This window comes from Sturnira hondurensis, unplaced genomic scaffold (assembly GCF_014824575.4).
Source record: "Sturnira hondurensis isolate 20B ecotype Veracruz unplaced genomic scaffold, ASM1482457v3 Scaffold0001872, whole genome shotgun sequence".
Classification (NCBI taxonomy): Eukaryota; Metazoa; Chordata; class Mammalia; order Chiroptera; family Phyllostomidae; genus Sturnira; species Sturnira hondurensis.
This window is the reverse complement of record NW_028074503.1, coordinates 30,656,540-30,678,226: the sequence shown is the minus strand read 5'-3', so window position 1 is coordinate 30,678,226 and position 21,687 is coordinate 30,656,540. Positions and strand designations below refer to the sequence as shown.

Genomic DNA, 21,687 nt, shown 5'->3' with positions numbered 1-21,687 from the left:
AATCAAAGAGAGCAAAGCCTTTAGGATGAAGGATAAAAGACCTAAGAAAGAAACCACCTGCTGTTGTTTACCTGGCCGTATGAACATTTCTTCTCACATGGATGCAGGCTCTGTTTTAACAGTTTGACAATAAAACAATAACAGGACTTGGCCCCTCTTCACTCAGCTGATTCACACACCCTGGCAGCAAATTAATCTTTGTGAAATCATGGAGGAGTCTGGTCTTTTCAAGGAGAGAGCAAAGATGGGGGAGGCTGGTGTGAAGAGCTGGTTCTTCTGCCTTTGCCCTGGAGGTATGGCCTAAAGTGACCCCATGCAGCCCCAGGTTCCTCTTCTCTGCTCCCTCCATCTGCCTACAATAATAATTTTATCCTTTCTTTGAGATCGACAAGTAGGCCAGGAGTGAAACGTTCACCAGGGTGATTTAATGATGTCAAGAACACAACAGCAAATTCAAACATTGGGCAGGGCACGTGCTTTGTGCTCTAAAACCGCAGCCACCAGAGACACGTGATTCCAGCGTCAGGGTCTAAAACGTGCTCCTTCTCATTCTGGAGGCTCTCTCAATCCACCTGTGCTTACATCTACCTCTTGTCAGTTAGGCTACACGGTGTAGGAAGTCTGCGGGCTGAGCAGAGTGGAAGGAAAATCAGGGGGAAATAGACGTTTCCGTGTTTTATTCATGTCTAATTAAGGAAGTGATTAATTGAAAAACATGAAGCCCCAGGAGAGGAAGCCAGGAGTGTTTCCAGTGTGCATGATGACCACAGTCCCTTTGCTCTGGGAATGGCAGTAGTTCATTGTCGCGGGTTTCCCTGGAAGCGCTGTTTCACAGGGTCTAATTAAAGCAGCCTGTGGCTGAGAAAATGACTGTAAGTCCCACATTTTGTTTCCATTACTCCCTGCACATTAGAGCTAGGTAAAAAAAAAATGTTCTGAAATGATAAATAACTCCAGTAGGAAGTGAAAGGTGGGCCTTGTGGGACTTGAAATTATACTGCACTGCTTGAAATGCCTGCTTGGTGTGTCCCTGAACCTCTGATCATAAGCAAAGCCGGCCAAATGGCCTGTAGCACTTCACAAAACAACAAATAAGCAACCATGCCTTTAAGGAACAAATCTGAAGGCAATTATTGCTTTCCTCCCTTTTGGATTCTCCCTCCTGATTACTCAGCTTTACTGCCAGGATTTCTAAATATTGTTACCTCCTAAAAACAATCTTCTCTTCTTGCTGTAGGCACACACCTGGCCCTGCTTTCCCAGAATCCCAAGTTGGGTGTTGACTGTTCTCTAGAATAGCAAAGGGGAAAGTAATCAATGAGCAAATTCTTTGGAGGGTGGCAAAAGGGGGAGAAGACGTCTGTTATTTGTGGCTGACCACCATCTTTTGAACACCCCGCCTTCTTTTTAATAGAGTCCCACAATTGTAGTCCTCTCCTCCCAAAGTAGAATCTTAAAAATTACATTTTCCACCCTGGCATGTGTGGCTCAGTTGGTAGAAGCGTTGCCCTGTGGACTAAGGGGTTGAGGGTTCGATGCTGGTTGGCACACATGGCCAGGTTGCAGGGCGTTTGAGTAGGTGGCCAACCAATGTTTCTCTCCCCCGAGCCCCAGCTCGCTCTCTCTCTCTCTCTCTCTCTCTCTCTCTCTGAAAGCAATGAAAAAGAAAGTCCTCAGGCGAGGATTTAAAAAACTCCATTTCCCAGGCTTCCCCACACTAGATACAGGCATGTGATCCAGGTTCCACCAATTAGGCGCAGACTGAAGGCTGATTTGGAAGTAAGCCAAAAGAGGTAGAGGATTTGGGGGATGCAATGCTGTGGCAGAGGCCTTGAAAGACCTTGCTGGCTCCAATAGTCACACAGAATGCTTTTGTGGTGGCCACGCATGCAATCAACCCAATCAGAGGCCTGGTTTTGAGCACTGAACCTGCAAGTCCAGCCTTGAGACCCTATCCCTGGAATGCCCTGCCTACTTCCTCTTCTAAAGGGCTCCTTTCCTACTTAGCCCTAGATGGATCCATCCCGTAATCTGCAGCTGAAAATGGCCTGACCCAACAGGCGCACGTGCACATGTGACTGAACTTCACCTGCAAACAAGGGTTTGAGAAAGCTCTTCGATAAAGGCATGGTGATCATGACCTGGGCTTGGAACAGCGCAGCTCCCTGAGGTCAGGTTTCAGCGAGCTGTTCTGGGCTCTCAGTCAGGACTCATGGAGAAATAAATGGTTGCGTCTAAAACACAGGGCCACATCAACTCTCCTGAGACAAGCAAACAAGTGGAGGATGGGGTTATCCTAGACCGCTGGACATGCCACTACCTGTCCTGTTGGAGGGCGAATCCTTCTGGTGGGGCTTACCCTCAGAAGGATCGCCCACCTAGCAGACGTTCACTGACATGGCTCAGGACTGAGTTCTTGGGAAAGACACCCAGGGAGCCCCAGAAGTGGAAGGTGACCAGTGAAACACACTTCACGTATTTCCCCGAGGCTGGCTCTGTATTTCAGTTGCGAATCAACATGGTTTTAAAAGAAATTAGAACACATCACATCTTATGTGGGTCTTGACAATCAAAACAAGAGCAAGATCAATCTCTGTACAGTTTCTCGCGTGATTTCCCTAGACAAAGGAAATCCACGCATGAGGCAAAGAGCTTTACAATCTGCTGAGGTGTGAATGCCATGATCAAAGTGGAACTGGTGAGTGTCATGAACCACCAATCTACATTCTCTGAGAATAGAAGGGAATCTCTTGAATTCATCTTCTCCTTTTGCCACAGATCTAAATCTGGCTACAGGAACTACTTAAGACCAGAAATGAAATATTGAAGAAGCAGTGCTACTTAAATATACTCAAAGGGAAGGTTTAAAATATGGTAATAAAGAAACTGTTAAATAGTGCAGAAAAATCCGGTGGCTTTAGGCATCTGAATCTCAGTTCCATCTGCTATGTGACACATGGGCAAGTCACTTTACTTATATAATCCTCTATTTTCTTTTTAAAAAGATTTTATTTATTTTTAGAGAAGGAAAAGACGGGAGAAAGAGAGGGAAACATAATGCGTGGTCGCCTCTTGTGCACCACCTACTGGGGAATCTGGTCCACAACCTAGGCATGTGCCCGAGACTGGAAATCAAATGGGTGGCCCTTTGGTTCTCAGGCTGGCACTCAATCCAGTAAGCCACACCAGCCAAGGCTGTTTCCTTATCAGCGAAGTGATAATGCTTATTCCCGGCTTAGCAGACTGTTATGAGGAGAATATCAAGAACCTTGGCAAAATATCTGGCCATGGCTGGGGCTGAAGAAATGGGAACCACTAAGCGATGCATCAGGCCAGCCTCCACCTTCAACTCAGTCCATAGTCCATCTGATGGTAATAATCGAACGTGAGCTTCTAGCAGTAGCCTTTAGGAAGTCTGTAAGTCACTACAATGATTCAGTTAGTTGCTTTCACATGGGAGAACTAAAAATTCAGCCTGCCCTCATCAATGAGCACACAAGTTCATGACCAAGTTTTTTTTTATTAATCTCTGTCACACTGTCCTCTCATTTGGAATTGAAAGAAGAGGACCACCTGCCCTTTGGAGAATGTGTTTAAGCATTTATTGTGAATGGTAACACATTGGGGACTGGAATATAATGGACACATAGCATAGATGCAGAAAGCATTAACTGGAAGACTCTTCATGGACAAATTATTCACAGCAAACAAATTTAAACCAAAAGATGCTGCTTGAAAACCACACATTTAGTCAAGGTGAAAAGATACAGGAATAGTGAAGTATTTTGCACAAAAGAAATCTTGTGGCTGATCCAGTGGAATGTTGCCCATGGAACAAAGTCTCTTAAGGGTTTTGTTTTGCTTCTTTGAAAGAGGCTGTCATTGTCATTGTCGTTCATCTGGGGTTTCCTTCCTTCCTGTTGAGAGTTCAGAGCAGAGAGATCAGCAACTTAAAAAAATGTGAGAAAGAGTTAAGCAAATGTAGTTAGTGATGCCGAAGTCCAACACTGGAAGCAAACCCATTCCCAAAAAACCACCAGCACCACATGAACTAGTTAGAAAGATGAGCTCCTAGGTCACCCAGACCTACCGGACTAAAACCTGGTGGGGTAGGGGGGCAGGGGGCGGCAGCAATCTGGGCTTGCACAGGCCCCTGAATGATTCTGACTGAGTGTGCAAATGCTTGAAGACCACAGCTATCCCTGAGAGAGAAAGGAACTTCCTCTTTTTAGGGAGCCACTAGATTTGGGGGCCTTTTTTTATATTAGCTTAACTTGTACTCTGATATGACTCAGGTATATTTGACTAATGTTAGCAATTAAATATATTATCCCCAGGAGTTGTTACTAAAGTAGGAGTGGGGTATGGGGACTATTAGGGAACATGGAATTTTAGTTCTCACTGGGCAATACCTCATTACACAAATCAAAGCTAGTTTATGGGTCACACAATTATACACCACAAACCCATGACTGTAAACGGTAGTAGAATGGGCAACTTGGGAAGAGAAGGTAATTTGGACTTCTGCCAATTGTAAGTGTATTGTCCAAATTAACTAAGACTGAAGAAAGAAGGAAAGCTATAATTTAAAAATACTTCTACAGAGAGCCAAGAAATAAACCCAAGTCTCTACGGTCAACTAATATTTGACAAAGGGGGCAGCACCATAAAATGGAGTAAAGATAGCCTCTTCAAGAAATGGTGTTGGGAGATCTGGACAGCTACATGCAAAAAAATGAAACTCCAGCACCAATTTACACCATACACAAAAATAAATTCAAGGTGGATAAATGACTTAAATATAAGCCATGACACCATTAAAGTCCTAGAGGAGAACATTGGTAAGAAAATCTCAGATATTTCATGCAGCAACATTTTTACTGATATGTCCCCTAGAGCAAGGGACATAAAGCAAAGAAAAAACAAATGGGATCTCATCAAAATAAAAAGCTTATGCACAGCTAAAGAAAACAGTATTAAAATAAAAAGAGAACCAACTGTATGGGAAAACATATTTGCCAATGATACCTCAGACAAGGGGTTAATCTCCAAAATATATAAAGAACTTACACGACTCCACTCTAAGAACACAAGCAACCCAATTAAAAAGTGGGCAAAGGACTTCAACAGAGTTCTCCAAGGAGGACATACAGAGGATCCAGAGACACATGAAAAGATGCTCATATAGCTAGCCATCAGAGAGATGCAAATTAAAACCACAATGAGATACCACTTTACACTGATCAGAATGGCCACCATAAACAAAGCAACAAACAACAAGTTTTGGAGGGGTTGTGGAGAAAAGGGGACCCTAGTTCACTGTTGATGGGATTGCAGACTAGCACAACCACTATTGAAAACAGTATGGAATTTTCTCAGAAAACTAAACTAAAAATGGATCTGCCTTTTGACCCAGCAATTCCACTGCTAGGATTATACCCTAAGAACCCTGAAACACCAATCCAAAAGAACCTATGCACCCCAATGTTCATAGCAGCACAATTGACAATAGCCAAGTGCTAGAAGCAACCTAGGTGCCCATCGGTAAAGGAATGGATCAAAAAAACATGGTACATTTACACAATGGAAATCTATGCAGCAGAAAGAAAGAAGGAGCTCCTACCCTTTGCAACAGCATGGATGGAACTGGAAAGCATTATGCTAAGCGAAATAAGCCAGGTGGTGAAAGACAAATACCATATGATCTCACCTTTAACAGGAACCTAAACAATAAAACAAACAAGCAAAGAAAATATAACCAAAGACACTGAAATAGAGAATAGGCTGATAGTGTCCAGAGGGGAGAGGGGAGGGAATTTCAGGGGAAAAGGGGAAGGGTTTACAGGAACAAGTATAAAGGACACATAGACAAAAACTAGGAGGGGTAGTTTTGGGGAAGGAGCGGGGAGGGCTGGGTGGGTGGGCTGGGATGGGAGTAAATGACAGAAAACTACTTGAACAACAATTTAAAATAAATAAATAAATAAATAAATAAATAAGAAGTCAAAAAATTAAAATAAATAAAAATAAAAATTCTTCTTTGTTTTCATACAGTAGCCTTTACCCAGTGAGATGAAGAAACACTTTTCATCTAAACTAGAGCTTATTACACTTTTCAAAAGCATAATGCTAGAAATTCTGGTTTCCCAACATCCAGGCTAGCCACTTGTTCCTAAGAGAGGAACCACTGATTTTTTCAAAGTGGTTATTATCTGCCCTATGGCTCAGTTGTCTTGGCCAGGGCTCATGAGGCCAGGGCCTGGGGTTTGAGTCCCACACAAGCCATTTTTTTTTTGTTTTGCTCTCCTCCATGAGCCCAGGATGCACCATTAAGCATTGGCCCACCTGCCTGTAGATGCTGCCATGCATCTGGCATTATGTCACAAAAGGAGCCAGCTGGTGACATAGGAAAGGGTCCGTAGCAGTCCTCCCCCTGGCAGAAAATACAGAATCAGAGCAGTTTGGCTCAAGGAAGAGGAAGTGAGGCTACAAGGGAAAGAAAAACTGTGCATCCCAGGAAGATCAAGGACCGAGAGTCAGAAGGGGGAGAGGAAGCGGAGCCAGGGTGGGGCTCATTCCTCTGTCCTTTCCTAGGAACTGTCAGGGTAATTAGACGATTGTTAGTGGTTCTTGGTTGCAGGTTGCTTTTGCTATATTCAGAGCATCCTTTGGTGTAGTTCACGTATTAATAGCTAACTCCTTTCCATTCTCCACACTGATGTCAGGGGACAGTGGTAGCAGTCCCTGGAAAGTGAGGGCAAACTTGCTCATTTCCTTCCTTTCCACGATGACCTTGGCCCCACATCCCCTAGACCTCTTTTCTGTCCACCAAATAAGAGGAGCAAAACCTAAGTCTGCAAAGAACAATGAACTTCATCAAATGACAAGAGGAACCCAAAGGCCAACTTCAACCTATTTTGAAACTCAGCACAATCCACAATCTCATGCGGGATTATAAACCTCACGGACCTGAACACTGGCCCCTGTCACAGAAACCATAGGGTGAAGTTTCATTCATTTTTGTAAGAAGGGTGCAGTTCAAAAAAAACTAAATGAACCTTGAAAACGATTGGTCATAAATGCAGGTAAAGTTCTGGAGCTCGTTTGCCATGACATCGTAGTCTAGACCCAGTGCACATGTGCACAGATCTTTTCTGAATTAAGTCCATAACTTCATCATCGAAATGCAGGAAGACCCCCAGCACTTCTAACTACAGCTCTGGGAGAGTTGGCAGCCGGACTTGATGTCTTATGTCTAAAGTGGGAGAGGCGAGCATATGTGGACAGTTTCTCATTTTAAGAGAAGCTCTTCAGCCTCTGAAAAGTCCTGTTGCTAATTCTGGCAACGCCTGGGTAAGTCATTAAACTTCTTTCAAACACCCAGAGATACATGAATTCCTAGTACAAACTATATTTTCGTTATGCCCTCTTTGTGAATAAAACAACTGTGAGATGTGCTTAATCTTTAGGATAACATACTTTCGCTGGGGCAGGATTTCCAAAGCCAGGGGAATGACAGGGTGTTTTGGTCCATGCAGATACAAAGCTAACTGTTGAATTTGCTTTTCATGTTACCAGGGGATGTATTCAAAGGGGTAGTACCAGTGTTCCCAAAGCTAATTATTCAACTTGAAGAAGAATGAAACAGGATGGGCTTTCTCAGCTCGTAACAAGAAGAACAAGGCATAATAAGATATAGTAGAAAAGCAAGGCCTGATTGTATAAAGATGACTTTTCAGGTCATGTTGATGACTGATAATATTGTCCCCTTAAAGCATTCACTATCTGAGAGTCCACTCAACCCACCCCACACCGCTGCTGCTCAGAGACCTTGTGGCAGCTATTCTCTTGTCCCTGCCTTCAAGCTTACAGAAGAGTAGTCTTCTGAATATGGTGGGGAAGTTTCCATCCTTGAGGAAGGAGTTGAATTTTCCTAACAACCTGAAGTTATGCAGAGCCAGGTTTGGGATGGTGCTGTTGAGTTCAAAGCAAGGCACTACCGATTAATATCATGATTGTGTGTATGTTTTATGAGTGAGCTATGAAGGTCTGTCTGTGTCAGTGTTTGTAAAACCATTTTAGAGGGTTTTGGGATGGTGATTGGCATTATTCTTCAGACAAAAGAAAAGGCATTGCTGTTGGTCATCCATCCACTGGATGTCCTGCAAAGCACTTGACCAAAAAAGATTTGGCCAACCAGAAGCTAAGAAGTCAATCACAAATGCCTGGGGCCCTCAAAGCCCTGTGACCCACCCAAAAAGGAGGGGAGCTGGTCACACATCATCTGTGATCCCTATCATACAGGTGTGGGCAAGAGGCCCACTCAGGGCTTTATATGGAATTGCTATCTATTTCTGTGTTGGTTGATTTAATCCAGATTTTTTTTTCTTCTCAGTCTTTCTTATAGAGACATCGCCTAATGCAAGAAATGAATTTTGAGTTTGAGTTTGAGTTTAGCCTAAAGACTCCACAGGGGAGGCACAGAACCTCCCTCCAGAGAAGAAGCTGAAGGTTGGCAGAGCCAGCCCAAGCCTCTGGAAGGGCTGTCAGTCAAAGAGTCGGCCCCATGAAAAGGGAAGGAGCCAGCTCCCCGAGCTCCATGGGTGAAAGCAGTGTTGTTGTTTATCAGAAATTCGAGCAGTAAGGCGCTACTGCATTCTGTGTCGTCCTCCCCTGTAACATCACTGCGGACCCAGCCCCAGCAGGTGTCTGTCCTGGTGGCACATTGTCCAGGCAGACAGCATGGGCTCTGGTCCTGGTTTCACCAGTGAAAAGCTGTGTGACTACCTCAGTTTCCTCGCCGAGACTCTGTGGTGGAGAGAATAACAGAACCTTCCTGTGTCTTCCTTCTCAGACTGCTGTGGGCACTGACAGACAGAAAGGAGGCAAGCTGCTTTTCCCAGTGCTTGGGGCATAGTTAACTACTCCATAAAGTTAGATGTTATTATTATTATTTCTAGTGTTCCAATTGTTTTTGCCTCTCCCCAAGCACCTCCCACCCCCACCCCCACTCCCATGCTCACCCCCTCTTCCCAGCAGGTTCTTGATACCTTTGGGTCTTGAACCTACAGCTCTCAAGTTGCTGCTATCCTCGGAATCCCAAGTAGACTGGAGAATACCCAGGGGCACCCCCTGGAGGCAACTGGTGGCTTCGGGTTCCCTTCCCCTCCAGGAAGCTTAGCAAATTCCTTGCAGCCTCTTCCCAAAGAATGTACTCCCGCAGCCGGTGCTTCAGGCTCCCTCCCTCGTCAACATACACGGATTCCGCTGTGCTCTTTTTCCCCATCAAGTGCCCTGTAAAAACCAAGAAACACAAACAGAACGCCACAAATTTAACCCAGAGGAATAAATGAACGAGAAATTTAAAAGGACTTCAATTATGTTTGTGCTGCTTCCTCTTAAATGCAGAATAAATAGCATTTTATTACAAAGAGTTAGTTCAGAAATGACTGTTTTTTGCTTTCTGTTCAAAATGCAAAATGAGCTGGGCAGAATTCAGACCTGCAACTCAGGAGCCCTGGGTTTGGTTGCAGCCCCTCTGCTAACGAACTGGTGACCTCTGCCAAGTCATTTAGCGTCCCCAGTCTTCAATTTCTCAAATACAAAATGAACAGGTTGGACTAGGTGAAATCCAAAAGGAACCATCCGCATCTGAAATTCTATCACCAATTCTGTGTGCGCTGTGTCCCATTCCCAACTGAATGGTGGAATTTAAACACCTTCCCCCAGCCAATTCGAAATTGCTACTGAAAAGAAAGGTCTCCATGCTTTTCATTGTGCGATTAAAAAAAAAGAAAGAAAGATGTTGCTGATCTCTTATCTGTAATACAAATGTACCAAAGGAATTTTCCATTTAAACTTTCTCAGAATTTAGCCAAGGTTGAATCTAGGCAGAGCATCACCTAGAAATTACAGTTTGTAAAGCAAGTAATGAAAAACCAGTTGAAGACAAGTTCTAACCGGCACATGAACACAGCATTTTCTCTCGGAGGTCTAAAATGGTCAACAAACGTCTATCAGAGGCTCCGTGTAAGTGAATAAAAGTTGCTGTGCAGAAGGCTGAACCACTAGAAACACAGACTCATGTATGCAGTGGAGACAGCCACCGAGTCGAAGGAGCTGGGGAATTCAAGGTCACACTCTAGCCTGTTGCTCCAATATACTCACATTATCTTATATGCTCTCTTCAATTGATTTTTCCCATCTTTCTATAATCAGCTATTATAGTGCTTTCAAATTTCTGATATTAATAAAACTATAGTGCTTTTGATTTAAAGTTCACCCAGTAGGAGCTCTCTGTGACTCCAACGTTGACTGGCATGAGAAGTATTTACGGCAAATATCATGGGAATAATGCTTGACAGAAGTCAGTCACACAAAATAGAAAGGGGCCCCTTCCCGGCAGCTCTCTACACAAAGAGAGGCCCTCACCGTGACTTCATGGCCAGCAGGTGATTTCAAGGTACTGTTTCCAGGATGTGTAAATGCAGATCATTCCATTGAATCCACTCTGTAGTAAGTCTGATGACAATGAGACTCGCCAAAGGTCACATACATATAAGCAAAGATACTACTAGGATTAAAATCAGCTCAAAGTCCAGACTCTACAGTATTATAATGCTTTGGAGTCTTTGAACTTCCTAGGAATCATTCTGGGGTCTGGAAATAAGGATAAGGTCCACAAAAGGCTTTCTAATGTTATTTTTTAAAACAGAGATCATAGCCCTGGCCGGTGTGGCTCAGTTGGTTGGAGCACCCTCCTGTAGCCTAAAAGGTCACAGTTGCAATTGCCGATCAGAGCACATACCCAGCTTTCGGGTTCAATCCCTGGTCATGGCGCATAAAAGAAGGCAACCAATCAATGTTTCTCTTTCACATCAATGCCTCTCCCTCTCTCTTTCTCTCTTTCTATCTCTCAAAGCAATGAAAAAATGTCCTCAGGTGAGGATAAAAATATTTTAAAAATAAGGATCACATATCCGTATGCCATGACTCATCCATTGTGTGACTCAGATAACTAATTCTGTGAGTGCTGGGGAGTCTAAAAGTGACATTTCAGTGCATGGCAGTGTGGGAGCTTGGTCCACTCGGTGCCCGGATATCCGATAAACAACCTTGCATTTAGCCGTAACAGTGATTAGGTTGCACAACTTCCCAGGAAGTAACGAAGCACTTGGGTTTATTTATATGGAGGAAATTGAATCATGACAATGGAAAAGCAGGATTAGAACCTGATGCTCCCAGGAATCACCTCGGTGGCTCTTGCCTACCATCATTTCCTATCATCTTGTTAGCATGCTAGAAAGGAGGAAGATACCATAGCAATGAAACAGAGGGGCAATGGAGATGCTTTTACACAAAAGAATGTCATTTTTGTCATGCCTGAGTAATTTTGTGGACTTTGCTAAAAACCATTCTATGATTGATTTAATATAGGTCCTTGGGACATTTTTTTTTAATTCTTAGTATTTGCATATTTGGTGGGTGGGTAGTATTCAGGCCCCCACCCCCAGATCCACAGACTGGTCACTAAGGAAATGGGGCCAACTGTAACGTCCCAGGGAAGCGTCCATCCCTGGGTCCTGTTTCACTGGTGGGCTGGCAACTGTCAACCAAATAACCATCTCCATGGCAACATGGATGATACGCCCACTTCTGCCTCTTTTCCCATCGCCTTTTTTTTTTAATCTCTCCATCATCATAATGGAGACCTCAGCATTGACAAAGACAGGTACTTGAAAAAATAAAACCATGCCCAGAGGGGAAAAAAGCTTTTGTCCTTTATAATTGGTTAAAAAATAGCACTAAAATGGAGCATAAATGAATTCTCTTCAACTCAAAACTTGAAGATTACCCTAACCCAGGAAATGACCCGTTAGGACAAAATGCTGAGTACTTCTAGGAGCTCGTTTTTTCTAAGACACTGAAACCATATTTCAGTCGATGGAGTGGTGCTATGATGTCAAGCCATTCTGTGCTGAGCCCAGGTATTCAGAATTCTAGGGCATGCCTCACGTCAAAGTAAGAGCCACTGCCAAGGCTGGTGCTGACCTGTGTTTCCATCATCCAACCCCCCCCCCAAACATACACACTTCCAAGAACTTCAAGCCAGACAAGAATCTGTTAAGTTTTCACTCTGATAACTTGCCTTCCATGGCCACACCACGCTTCTCTCCACGGAGAGAAGTAATTCACTTAACAAACCGGCAAATTTGTGCCAACAGAAATGCGAAGCTTTAGTTTGAAAATAATTAAAACGAAACGGCGTGTCCTCCATGATTGAGGATGACAGGCATTTACTTAGGACAGTGACAAGCTAAATTTCAAAGTGGACATTATTCAGGCTTGTGAGCGCTGTCCCCAAAGCCACCTTTTGCTCAACCACAATGTCATTTTAGACCCCAATGTGAGTTTCTCCTTCTCCCCCCACTTCCCTCAACTCTACAGCGCCAGCCAAGGGAGAAAGAGGAAAAAGAGTGTGATTAGGAGCAATAAGAAAATTTAAGGCTCTGACAGGTCCATCCATGTGCTTTGGGGTAAGAAATACCCAAGCACCACCAGGAGTGACCACATGCCAGAATGCTAAGTATCTGGGCCAGGTGTGCTCTGGAACTACAGGAGTCAGGGTTGGTTCATCCAGGGAACATGGCTCCAGCTCTCCAGCTAACTCTCTTGTCCTCCCCTTGACCTGCAAGGGTTACCTAATAATAGAGCCTTTTTCATGAAAGATTTTTCTTATTTATTTATGTTTAGAGAGGGAAAGGGAGGGAGAGAGAAAGGGAGAGAAACATCAATGTGTGGTTGCCTCTCGGGTACCCTGCACTGGGGACCTGGCCCGCCACCCAGGCCTGTGCCCTGACCGAGCATGGAACCAGTGGCCCCTTGGTTCATAGGCTGGCACTCAATCCACTGAGCCACACCAGCCAGGGCAAGAGAGCCTTTTTAGTACAAAAAATATGGACGAGCAATAAGAGGTTGGAAATCTGGAAGTTTCATTTCACCTTCCCAGCCACCAGCTGGAGGCCGGACGAGACAATGGCCACTCCCTCTGAGGTCCCAAAAGCTCTTTCAAGTATCAAGTCTAGGTGTGGCTTCGTTAACATCTTGTAAGTGTCCTCTCTTGAGGATGGGTTTTTGCTGTTGTTGTTTTCTTTCAACTTCACATCCCCAGCTGCCCACTCCCGGCCCAAGCCTGAACTCCCATGTCCCTCAGAGATCACCAATGCTCTGCTCCCTGAGGCTGTCAGACCCCTCAGCCACCACGAAAACTGCTGCTTCGATCAGAAGCTTCCCAGTTCTCTGAGAGAAGTGTGCACCGCAGGGAAGAGCTGAGGGAGCGACGGTTCCAGCCTGACCCCCTTCCATGAGTTCACACGGACATCACACAGAGAGGCTGTGTGGCTGACAGTGTCACAGGTTCGGCTGATACACGCGGACTAGCAAGTCCCCCACTCTTAAGTAGATGACTAAGGAAACAGACACAAAGGCCACCACCGCCCCCCTTAAATCTCCTCAGGGAGGACCAGCATCCCAGGAAATGTCAGGGTTGCTGTAGTTGGCTTTATGGGGAGGTTTCTGAGGAAACTGGGCGCTTTGCATTTGCGAGAGGTTATATTTGGCATAGACAGAGCGCCCCTGGGTGACACTGGGTGAGCATGAGGCATCAGAACCACTACCTGCCTTCCAGTTACCCGGGGGTCCTGGGCCCGGAAGAGCGAACCTTCAGGCTGTGCCTGGGGGGCAGGACTTGTTGGCAGAGGACAAGGGAAAGGAGCCAGGGGAGCGGGTGAGGTCGCATGTCTAGACAGGTGGGGAGGAGTGAGGCTGTGGGAACAGAGAGACCGGGACCAGGGTGGAGAGCAGGCGCGATCCCCGGAGCACCGAGCCTGCCGGATAGAAAGATGGAGGGTTGGGCAGAAGGGCAGAGAAAAAAACAATCGCCACAGAGGCAGGAGAAGGACTGAGAAAATTCAGAAGAGTCGCAGTGGCAGAATTCAGGCACTGCTCCCTGAACACATTTGAAACCCAGGGCGGGCGCGCGCGCCACGGGTCCCCCACCTGTGGCTTCGCCAGACGCAAGGGCGCAGCCTGGGTTCACGGGGGACGGAGTCGAGGCCGCCGGGCTGGACCTGGGCTCTGAAACGCGCTCGAAGACCCAGCTTCCCTAAGTTGTTCAGAGAGAGAACAGCGCAGGACAAAAGGAGGGTTTGGGTAGGTGCGGAGGGAAGGTAGTCTTCCTCGACTTGAGCTGGGAGTTTTTGGAGAGCTGCGCGCTGGCCCGGTTACCCTGGGGAAGAGGGAAGACCTAGGGACCAGGACCAGCCTGCTGCTGCTAAGAGACTGACGGCTTCCCAGGATGGGGAAGGGTGGGGTGGAGTTCGGGTAGAAAGATCGGAGCAAACCCAGTCCCCAAAGCCGGACCCCAGATGCTGAGCGATGGAGAGGCGCCACCCCCCCCTCACCCCCCCGCTATGGCTGGTCCCATGGAGGACTAGTGCGCGCCGGACACTCACCCACCGCCCAGTGGTTGCCTCGCGGGTACATCTTGGTCAGTACAGTCTCTGCGGCCGCCGGCACCGGGGCAGCGGGTCCCCGGGGTGCCTGGCAGAGGACCAGCACCAGCAGGACGAGCGGCAGCTCGCGGCCGCGCATGGTCCCGACGGGAAGTCCTGGGAACGCGCCGCGAGGCTGAGTGGAGAGTGCGCTCTCCCAGCCAAGGAGCGACCGCAGGACCAGGACCCGGAGGATCTCTGCCGCCGCCGTCCGCGCCACTGCTGCAGCCTCCGCCAGGCCCCCACTTTATACGCGAGCCCGGGCGGGGGGGCCGGGGACTCCTCCACGGTGGACCGGAGCGCTCTGACGTATCCTTACAGCGAGCCGGAGCGCCTGGACAACCGTCCCCGAAAATCATCCATCTTCCCGCCGGTTAATGAAAAGACTGCGTGTACATTGTCCCTCGGCCTCCCCCACATTAGATTAATTCTCTCCATCCTCGACGCCTTCGCTCCTACACAATTTAGAGAATTCCTCCCTCTCTAGCCTCACCTGGGCGCCTCCCCGTTAGCTGCCTTCTGATCCCGCGAGGGTGAGCGGGTGACCCTGGGGCCCCATCACAGCGGCTGCAGAGGGGTGAACGCAAAGGATGAATTGTTTTGGGTCCAGCTTTGCTGGAAGAGGGTTGAAGCCGGTACTGCAGAGACTTCGGACTGTCAGACGTTTTCCACTCGGTGGACCCCGGCCCTCTTCGCGGTCCCAGTCCACAGGCCTCCAGACGCTTGTCTCCCCCCACCCTCAGTCCCTCTCACCACCACCAGGATCACTACCACCAGCTGGGTGTTCAAGGTGCCCCGGCCCACTTGTATGTGGATGGAGATGGAGGGTGGGACAGGAAGGATAGCTGTCCTACACACGCAGCCCCTTTCACAACCATATTGCGTCTATGTAATAGAGGAAACATTGGTGCAAATGTCCCTCCCTGGCTGCATCTACCGGAAAGCCCACTGTTCCTCAGCGGCTATTCACACACCTCTCCAGAGTTGCCCAACTTCCCTCTGCTCCTTCTGTTCCGGGATGTGAAGAGTGGTCACAGGCCTCCCGCCCTGTGTTCTCAGTGCCATGGATACCAAGGGATGGGCACCATAGCAATGGCACAATAAACAGAAGCTGGTAGGACGCTGCGGCGCCTTTGGCTGCCAGAGCTGGGGGTGGATCTGCGCGCTCCTGCAGGCCTGTTATTTCTCACCAGTTCTGGTGAACTGTCTCTCTGGTGGGCCTGGGCACTGCATGTTAGTGCTGGTGTTGATACCGATGAAACTGAAATCGTAGGATTTTTTTTTTTTTTTTTGGATATCTGGCGATTCGATACCTGTGTGCCATTCTTAGATGGTTACATATACACCTTGCATGACTGAATACTTGGGCTCGGAAATGTTTCCATGCACGTGCCTGGCTAAAACGTAAAAAAACAAAGTCTGATTTCAAGATCACTGTGAGTGGCCGAGGAAACACAGTAACACCGCGTGAAAATCAAAAGGAAAAAGTCTGCAATCAGCCCAGCCTCCATCCTGCTGGACTCCGGCCTCAGCCTCACATCCAGGGCTCAGGAAGCAGGGCTCGGGAGACCACCTGTGAGTTCCTGCCTCCCACTTGGCCATGAGCTTGCTTAAGCACAGGGACTTGGCCTTGTTACTCTGTGCGCCAGCAGAGAGCCTGGATCAGAGGGGTGCTCGGTGAGAATTTGACAAATGAACAATGAACCTGAGAAATGCTCAGGTCTCAATGCCTTCTATCACACAACCCCACTCTTTAGAGGGGCATTAAACCCGTACCTCTCCAGATTAGGTTGTAGAAAAAAAATGTCCTTTCCCCTTAGTTTAATCAACACTATTTTAGAATCTTTAAATTTCTGCCCCATGAGACTGAGGAAAAACCGTTGTCAGTAAATTAGCAGGTGGGAACAATGCTTTGGAGAACATAATTCTGCTAATTCAGGCAATTCACTCTGTGTGTGTGTGTGTGTGTGTGTGTGTACAGCAGGCCAGGAGGCCCCCAGGTCCCTCTGTTGACCTCAGCTCTTGCTCCAAGCACCCCAGCCCCCAGGCTTTCTGCACCCAGTCTCGGATGACTTTTGACTTGCTCTGGTACCCTATAAGGGCAGCGACTGAAGCAGTATTGCTCAAGGCTGCGTCCACAGTGCCTGTCCCAGTCCTAGGCCCAGAGAAGGGACACAGTAGATGTGAATGGCTGCATTGGCCCCTCCCTAGTCCAGACCAGACAATGAACTGCTACCAGTTAGGGAAAGAAATGAATGCATGTTTGGCTCGGCTGGCCCTGAACGAGCCCCAGGAGACCCTGGCTGGCTGTCCTTCTTGCATCACTTTTGAAATCTCCACCACAGCCCTTCCACTGACTTCGTTGGGAGGAGCTAAACTGCCCTAAGGGAGCAGAAAACTCACAGTGCAATGCCGCATTCAAGAAAGAGGTTTGTTTCTCTCTTTCACTGTGGTCCAGGGCACGTGTTCTTGGTTGGCAGGCAGCTCTGTCCCACACGTATACTCAGAAACCTGGGTTCGTTCCCTGTTCATTCTTGTGTCTCTACTCTTCCCCTGGGCGCTGCTCCTCGAAGGGCTGGTCCTTGAGAAGACAAGGAGCTTGCCCCAGCATGGACATCAGTGCACTGCTTCCTTCATTAAGGACCCCTTCCCTCCTTCCATAAGAACCCCTTACTATGGAAACAAACGTCAGTGGAACTAGGCAACGGTCTTAGTGACTTGTGTTCCAGCACAAACTCTTTATCTTGCCATGGTGGAGGACCGGAGTATTCAAGAAGGAGCCACTGGTACATGGGCCACACTTAATTAGCACAGCCCTAGTGTGCTGTCCCCAACTGCGCGACACGGCCGAGAAGGCAGCCGCCAGGGAGGGGAAAGTGACATATACCAGTGGAAATGTAGCACTTAATCTCTTCTGCTCATATTTCAATAGTCAAAAACCCAGCCACACAGTCACAGGTAACAAGGACAAATCCTTCAACCCATCACAGTGCAGAGAGAACAGAGAGAAAATAGATACGAAGAGCAACAGCCGGCGGTAGAATCTGGCCAGTAGGGTGGTGGTTATTTATCTTTGGCAGGGGAGACCTCCAAGGCCACACCCCACAGGCTCTTTGCTCTGCTCTGGGGCGGCATTTTCCTGGAAATTCCATGGCTACTTCCCCTGGCGGGCTTTCTAACTCCACCGGGCATGGAATACACATCATTTTAGATTTATAAAGAATCCAGGTCAGTTTCTATCTTATCTCTTCTGCAGAGCATGACTCTGTGATGTAATTTTTTTAATTTTTGTTTTATTTTTTATTTTACAGAGAGGGGAAGGGAGAGAGAAAGAAACACTGATTGGTTACCTTCCGCATGTGGCCCAGCCTGGACCAATCAGGACCCAAGCAAGCGCCCCCACTGGGAATTGAACTGGTGACCTTTCAGTTTGTGGGACAATGCCCAATCAACTAAGGCACATCAGCCAGGGATCTGTGATGTGATTTTTAAGGGTGTTTCCCTGAAGACTCAGAAGGTCTGGTCTAATCAGGCCCATTTGTGTGCCAGTAAGAGAGACCAGTTGAACTAGCTGGAGCAAGTGGGATTCGTTGTAAAAGCACAATGGGAATTTCAGGAAATTCACAGACAAGGACCAGTGCCGTTCCTCTGGGTCTCAGGAGCTAGGACTGGCCACGGGCCCCCCAGGGGCGCTGCCCATGCAGTGTTTCCTCCTGTCCATACCTGTTCTTTGCTCTGTGGGCTACTGACTTCCCTGCCCACTGTTGAGTTTTCATCCCCATACAACTCCAGCCATTCAGTGGCCACTGTGTCCTAAGGGGACTTTTCACATGACTTCTTATCTTCTGCCCCTGCTGAAGCTGCCTCCACCTCTCAGTGCCCTAACTCTGGTTTCTCAGAAAAAAGGGGCTTGGTTGACCCAGCTCATTATACTGACCCAGTCACACAAGTTAGCAGTTGCTCAACCCCTTACAGATTAGGAAGTCTAGAGTGTCCCACCAACTATGATCTGGGGCTAGGAACACGTGTGACAGATGTGGCATGTCCACTCCACAGGGCACTGGGCAGGGCAGTGTCCCCCTAAAAGAAATGGGCCAGGGAACGTGTGTTTCTGCACAATGGCGCTTCTCCCCAGATCCTCGGGCGCCCGCGGTTTTGTGCCTGATACTCCAGGATTCCTGCTCTCCCCTTTCCACACAGTGCTTCCCAGACTTTTCATCCCAAAGGGCATTTTTTATTTCTCCCATGGGGTTCAAGGTGGACCTTTTACTGTGAAACAAGCCATCTTGTTTACATTTCCCATTTTTGTTCATCAAAGACATAAGGAACCATCCGTCGGAGTTTCTACTTACATTGCGATAACCAGTATTACCACCGAGAGTGGACGTACACAATTTCAGCTTAAATCCACGAAACCCTGCATTTTAGTTCATCTTTCAGGCTTCATCAAGAGAAAATGTATGTTTTTAGGGTGGCTTTTTGAAATATGGGTAGTGACTCCAAGTCAGGGGTCACTTTTTCTGTAACTGGGCATTTATACACTGGTACCTGCAAAGCTTTGAGGGCAGGCCTTGCTGCAGTGAGATGCCCCGGGTCCAGGCAGAACAAAGAAGCAGGCTGAGAAGGACGGGGGATGAGGGGACAGGGGACAGAGGGGTGCTGGCGTCCTGCCCACGCATGGGTTCTAATTCTGCCTCTGCCACGGGGAGCTACTACGATATGACCGCAGACCAGCCACTTAGCATTTGCATCACAGTTTCTTCATCTATAAATGGAGTTGGCAATACCTCTCTCCCTAGGGTGTTAGGACGATTCCATGAGGTCATGTGTAGCTACCGATGGGCAGCTACTTATTTATTTGAATCAATAACAATAAAGAACTCTAACGAGGGCTAGCTAATTTATATCTTAGAGTATGAGTTTAAAGATGGCAGGATTTTCCTGATGAGTACCTCACCCCCTGCCACGAGCTATTTAGATCCCCCGGGAAGATAACCATACACAGAATAGCTGCCGCTTACTGAGCATCTACCATGCACCAGGCATGGCACGTGGTTGTGCCGACACTCGTTTGTGTAGTCGTCACAACTGTCCCGCAAAGAAGATAGAATTTGTCCCATTTTGTAAATGAGACTGAGGCTCAGAAAGGTTAGATAACCTTCGCCCTGGGGGAACAGACAGAGCCCCGAGGACCTCAGCGCCATCTGATTCTCAAGCCCTGCTGGCGGTGCACCTGGTGAAAATGAAGTTCATGGTCCTTCCCGGATTTTTCTGGGAGTTGGTACATTTCATCACCCAGAAAGCGAGAAAAGTATATTTAAAATAATCAGGGATAATTTTCAGAGGACTTTGGGCGAAATCTCAGTGTGGATTTCTCTGCATGTTTTCAACTATTCTCCCCCCATCCCCTCCCCATTCTGCCCCTAGATTTGTGCCTGCCACTTCCAATGTGTATGGGGAAGTAGGTGGGAGCCCATAAATTTGCTTTTTAGGAGTAACAGCCTCGGAGTTTTGGCTACAGTAGGGATGGCCAGAGTCCCAAAATACAGCCCATGATGTCTGAAACTGAAAATACATCTCTGAGATTTGTGTACTTGAATATCCTACTGCACAATCCTCTTTGGAACTGGCTATTCCTGGCATTTCAACAATTATCTTCCATGCTCTTCCGGATTACTGGACAGATTGCAGGGGCCATTGCTGCAGACTCCTGACTTACAGTTTACTTCCTTCAGGGCAGCTCGACCTCCACGCTGTTTATAATTTGGGTCGGGTAATTCTTTGTTATGGAGTCTATCCTGGGCATTGTAAGACATTTAGCAGCATTCCTGGTCTCTACTCAAAGGCGCTAATAGCACCCCCCTCATTCGTGGCAACGCTGATGTCTGCAGACATTGGTAACATCCTCCTGGTGTGGGGTGATATGGGGGCTGAGAATCTTTGATCTAACCTCCCTGCTCATCCTCCTTAGCTGCTTTCTTGCCCAGTTCTCCTTGTGTCCACACTTGAATATCTCCAGGACTGGAGAACTCACTCATTCTCATTTTTGTGGAACACTCATTTTTTAAAACTCTTCCTTATATTGGACCTAAACGTGTCTTTCTAGCTTCCCCCCAACTTGTGGTCCTGTTCTGCTCTGCCTGGTCCTTCCAGTTACTCACTCCCTCAAGTGTTTGCAGACACCGTTGTGCCCGCCCTCAATCTCCTCTACAGCAGATCCTTTCTGTCTCCTCAACACTGCCTCAAGGGCCACGATGGTTCCTTCCCTCCCCATTCTGACTGATCTGACCTGGCCAAGTGGCTCAGTTGGCTGGAGCGTCATCCCACCCCAAAGGTTGTGGGCTTGATGCCTGGTCCGGGCTCGGGGAGGCAACCAGTCCATGTTTCTCTCTCCCATCGATGTTGCTCTCTCTCTCTCCCTCCCTCTCCTTCTCCTCTCCTCCCTCCCTCCCGCTTCCTCTCTCTCTAAAATCAATAGACATATACTCTGGTGAAGACTATTTTTTTTTATCTTTTTAAGTGAAGAACGTGAAAGACAGGAGTGTTGAGTTTGACCACACAAGATCATTTCCTTGAACCAGCCCTTGAGGGAGCCAAGCTGAAGTTCAGTCAAAGGATCTGGTGAGCAAGGGGAACTTTCCACAGTTCTATGCCTGTGTCACCTGGCCTCCTGGAGAGATGAAAGCCACTGTACAAGCAGCTGCCTGCTCCGTGTCAGCCCTGCCTGGGAGGCTGGGAGGCGTCAGGTGCTATCCGCACCCCTCAGGTAGCACACGGGTGAGTGCTGAGGCGGCTGGAGGGCCAGAGCAGAGTCGCATTGAGGCTGGCACCGTTCTGGGCCCAAGCAACCCTGGTTCTGTCTTCTAAGAACCTCTCCACAGAGGCTATACTCCTTCTCTTGCCTTTTTCCTGGGACATTTGTAAGGACAAAAATTTAAAAAGACCATGGATGTGAAATCACTGTATAGACTCTATGTGAAGAGCCGACAGCACGTGTAAGCACGATCGTCTCAGAAGCATCACCCCCAACTCCCCCAGCCAGCTGTCTTCTCCTGGCCAGGCAGAGTCAAAACCAAGTTTAGTAGTGAGTTCCTAAGGAAAAAAAAAAATTGATTCCCAGTCAGGGCACATGCCT

At 47.6% G+C, this 21,687-nt stretch overlaps 1 protein-coding gene across 1 annotated transcript; it reads right to left on the bottom strand.

The window, feature by feature from the left end:
- Positions 1–3,508: 3,508 nt before the first annotated feature.
- On the bottom strand, positions 3,509–15,031 carry GRP (gastrin releasing peptide). The gene is given in 4 exon segments (XM_037035168.1): positions 3,509–3,949; positions 9,051–9,135; positions 9,137–9,294; positions 14,514–15,031. Coding segments are annotated over 4 exon segments (618 nt in total). The 5' UTR covers positions 14,653–15,031; the 3' UTR covers positions 3,509–3,713.
- Positions 15,032–21,687: the final 6,656 nt, after the last annotated feature.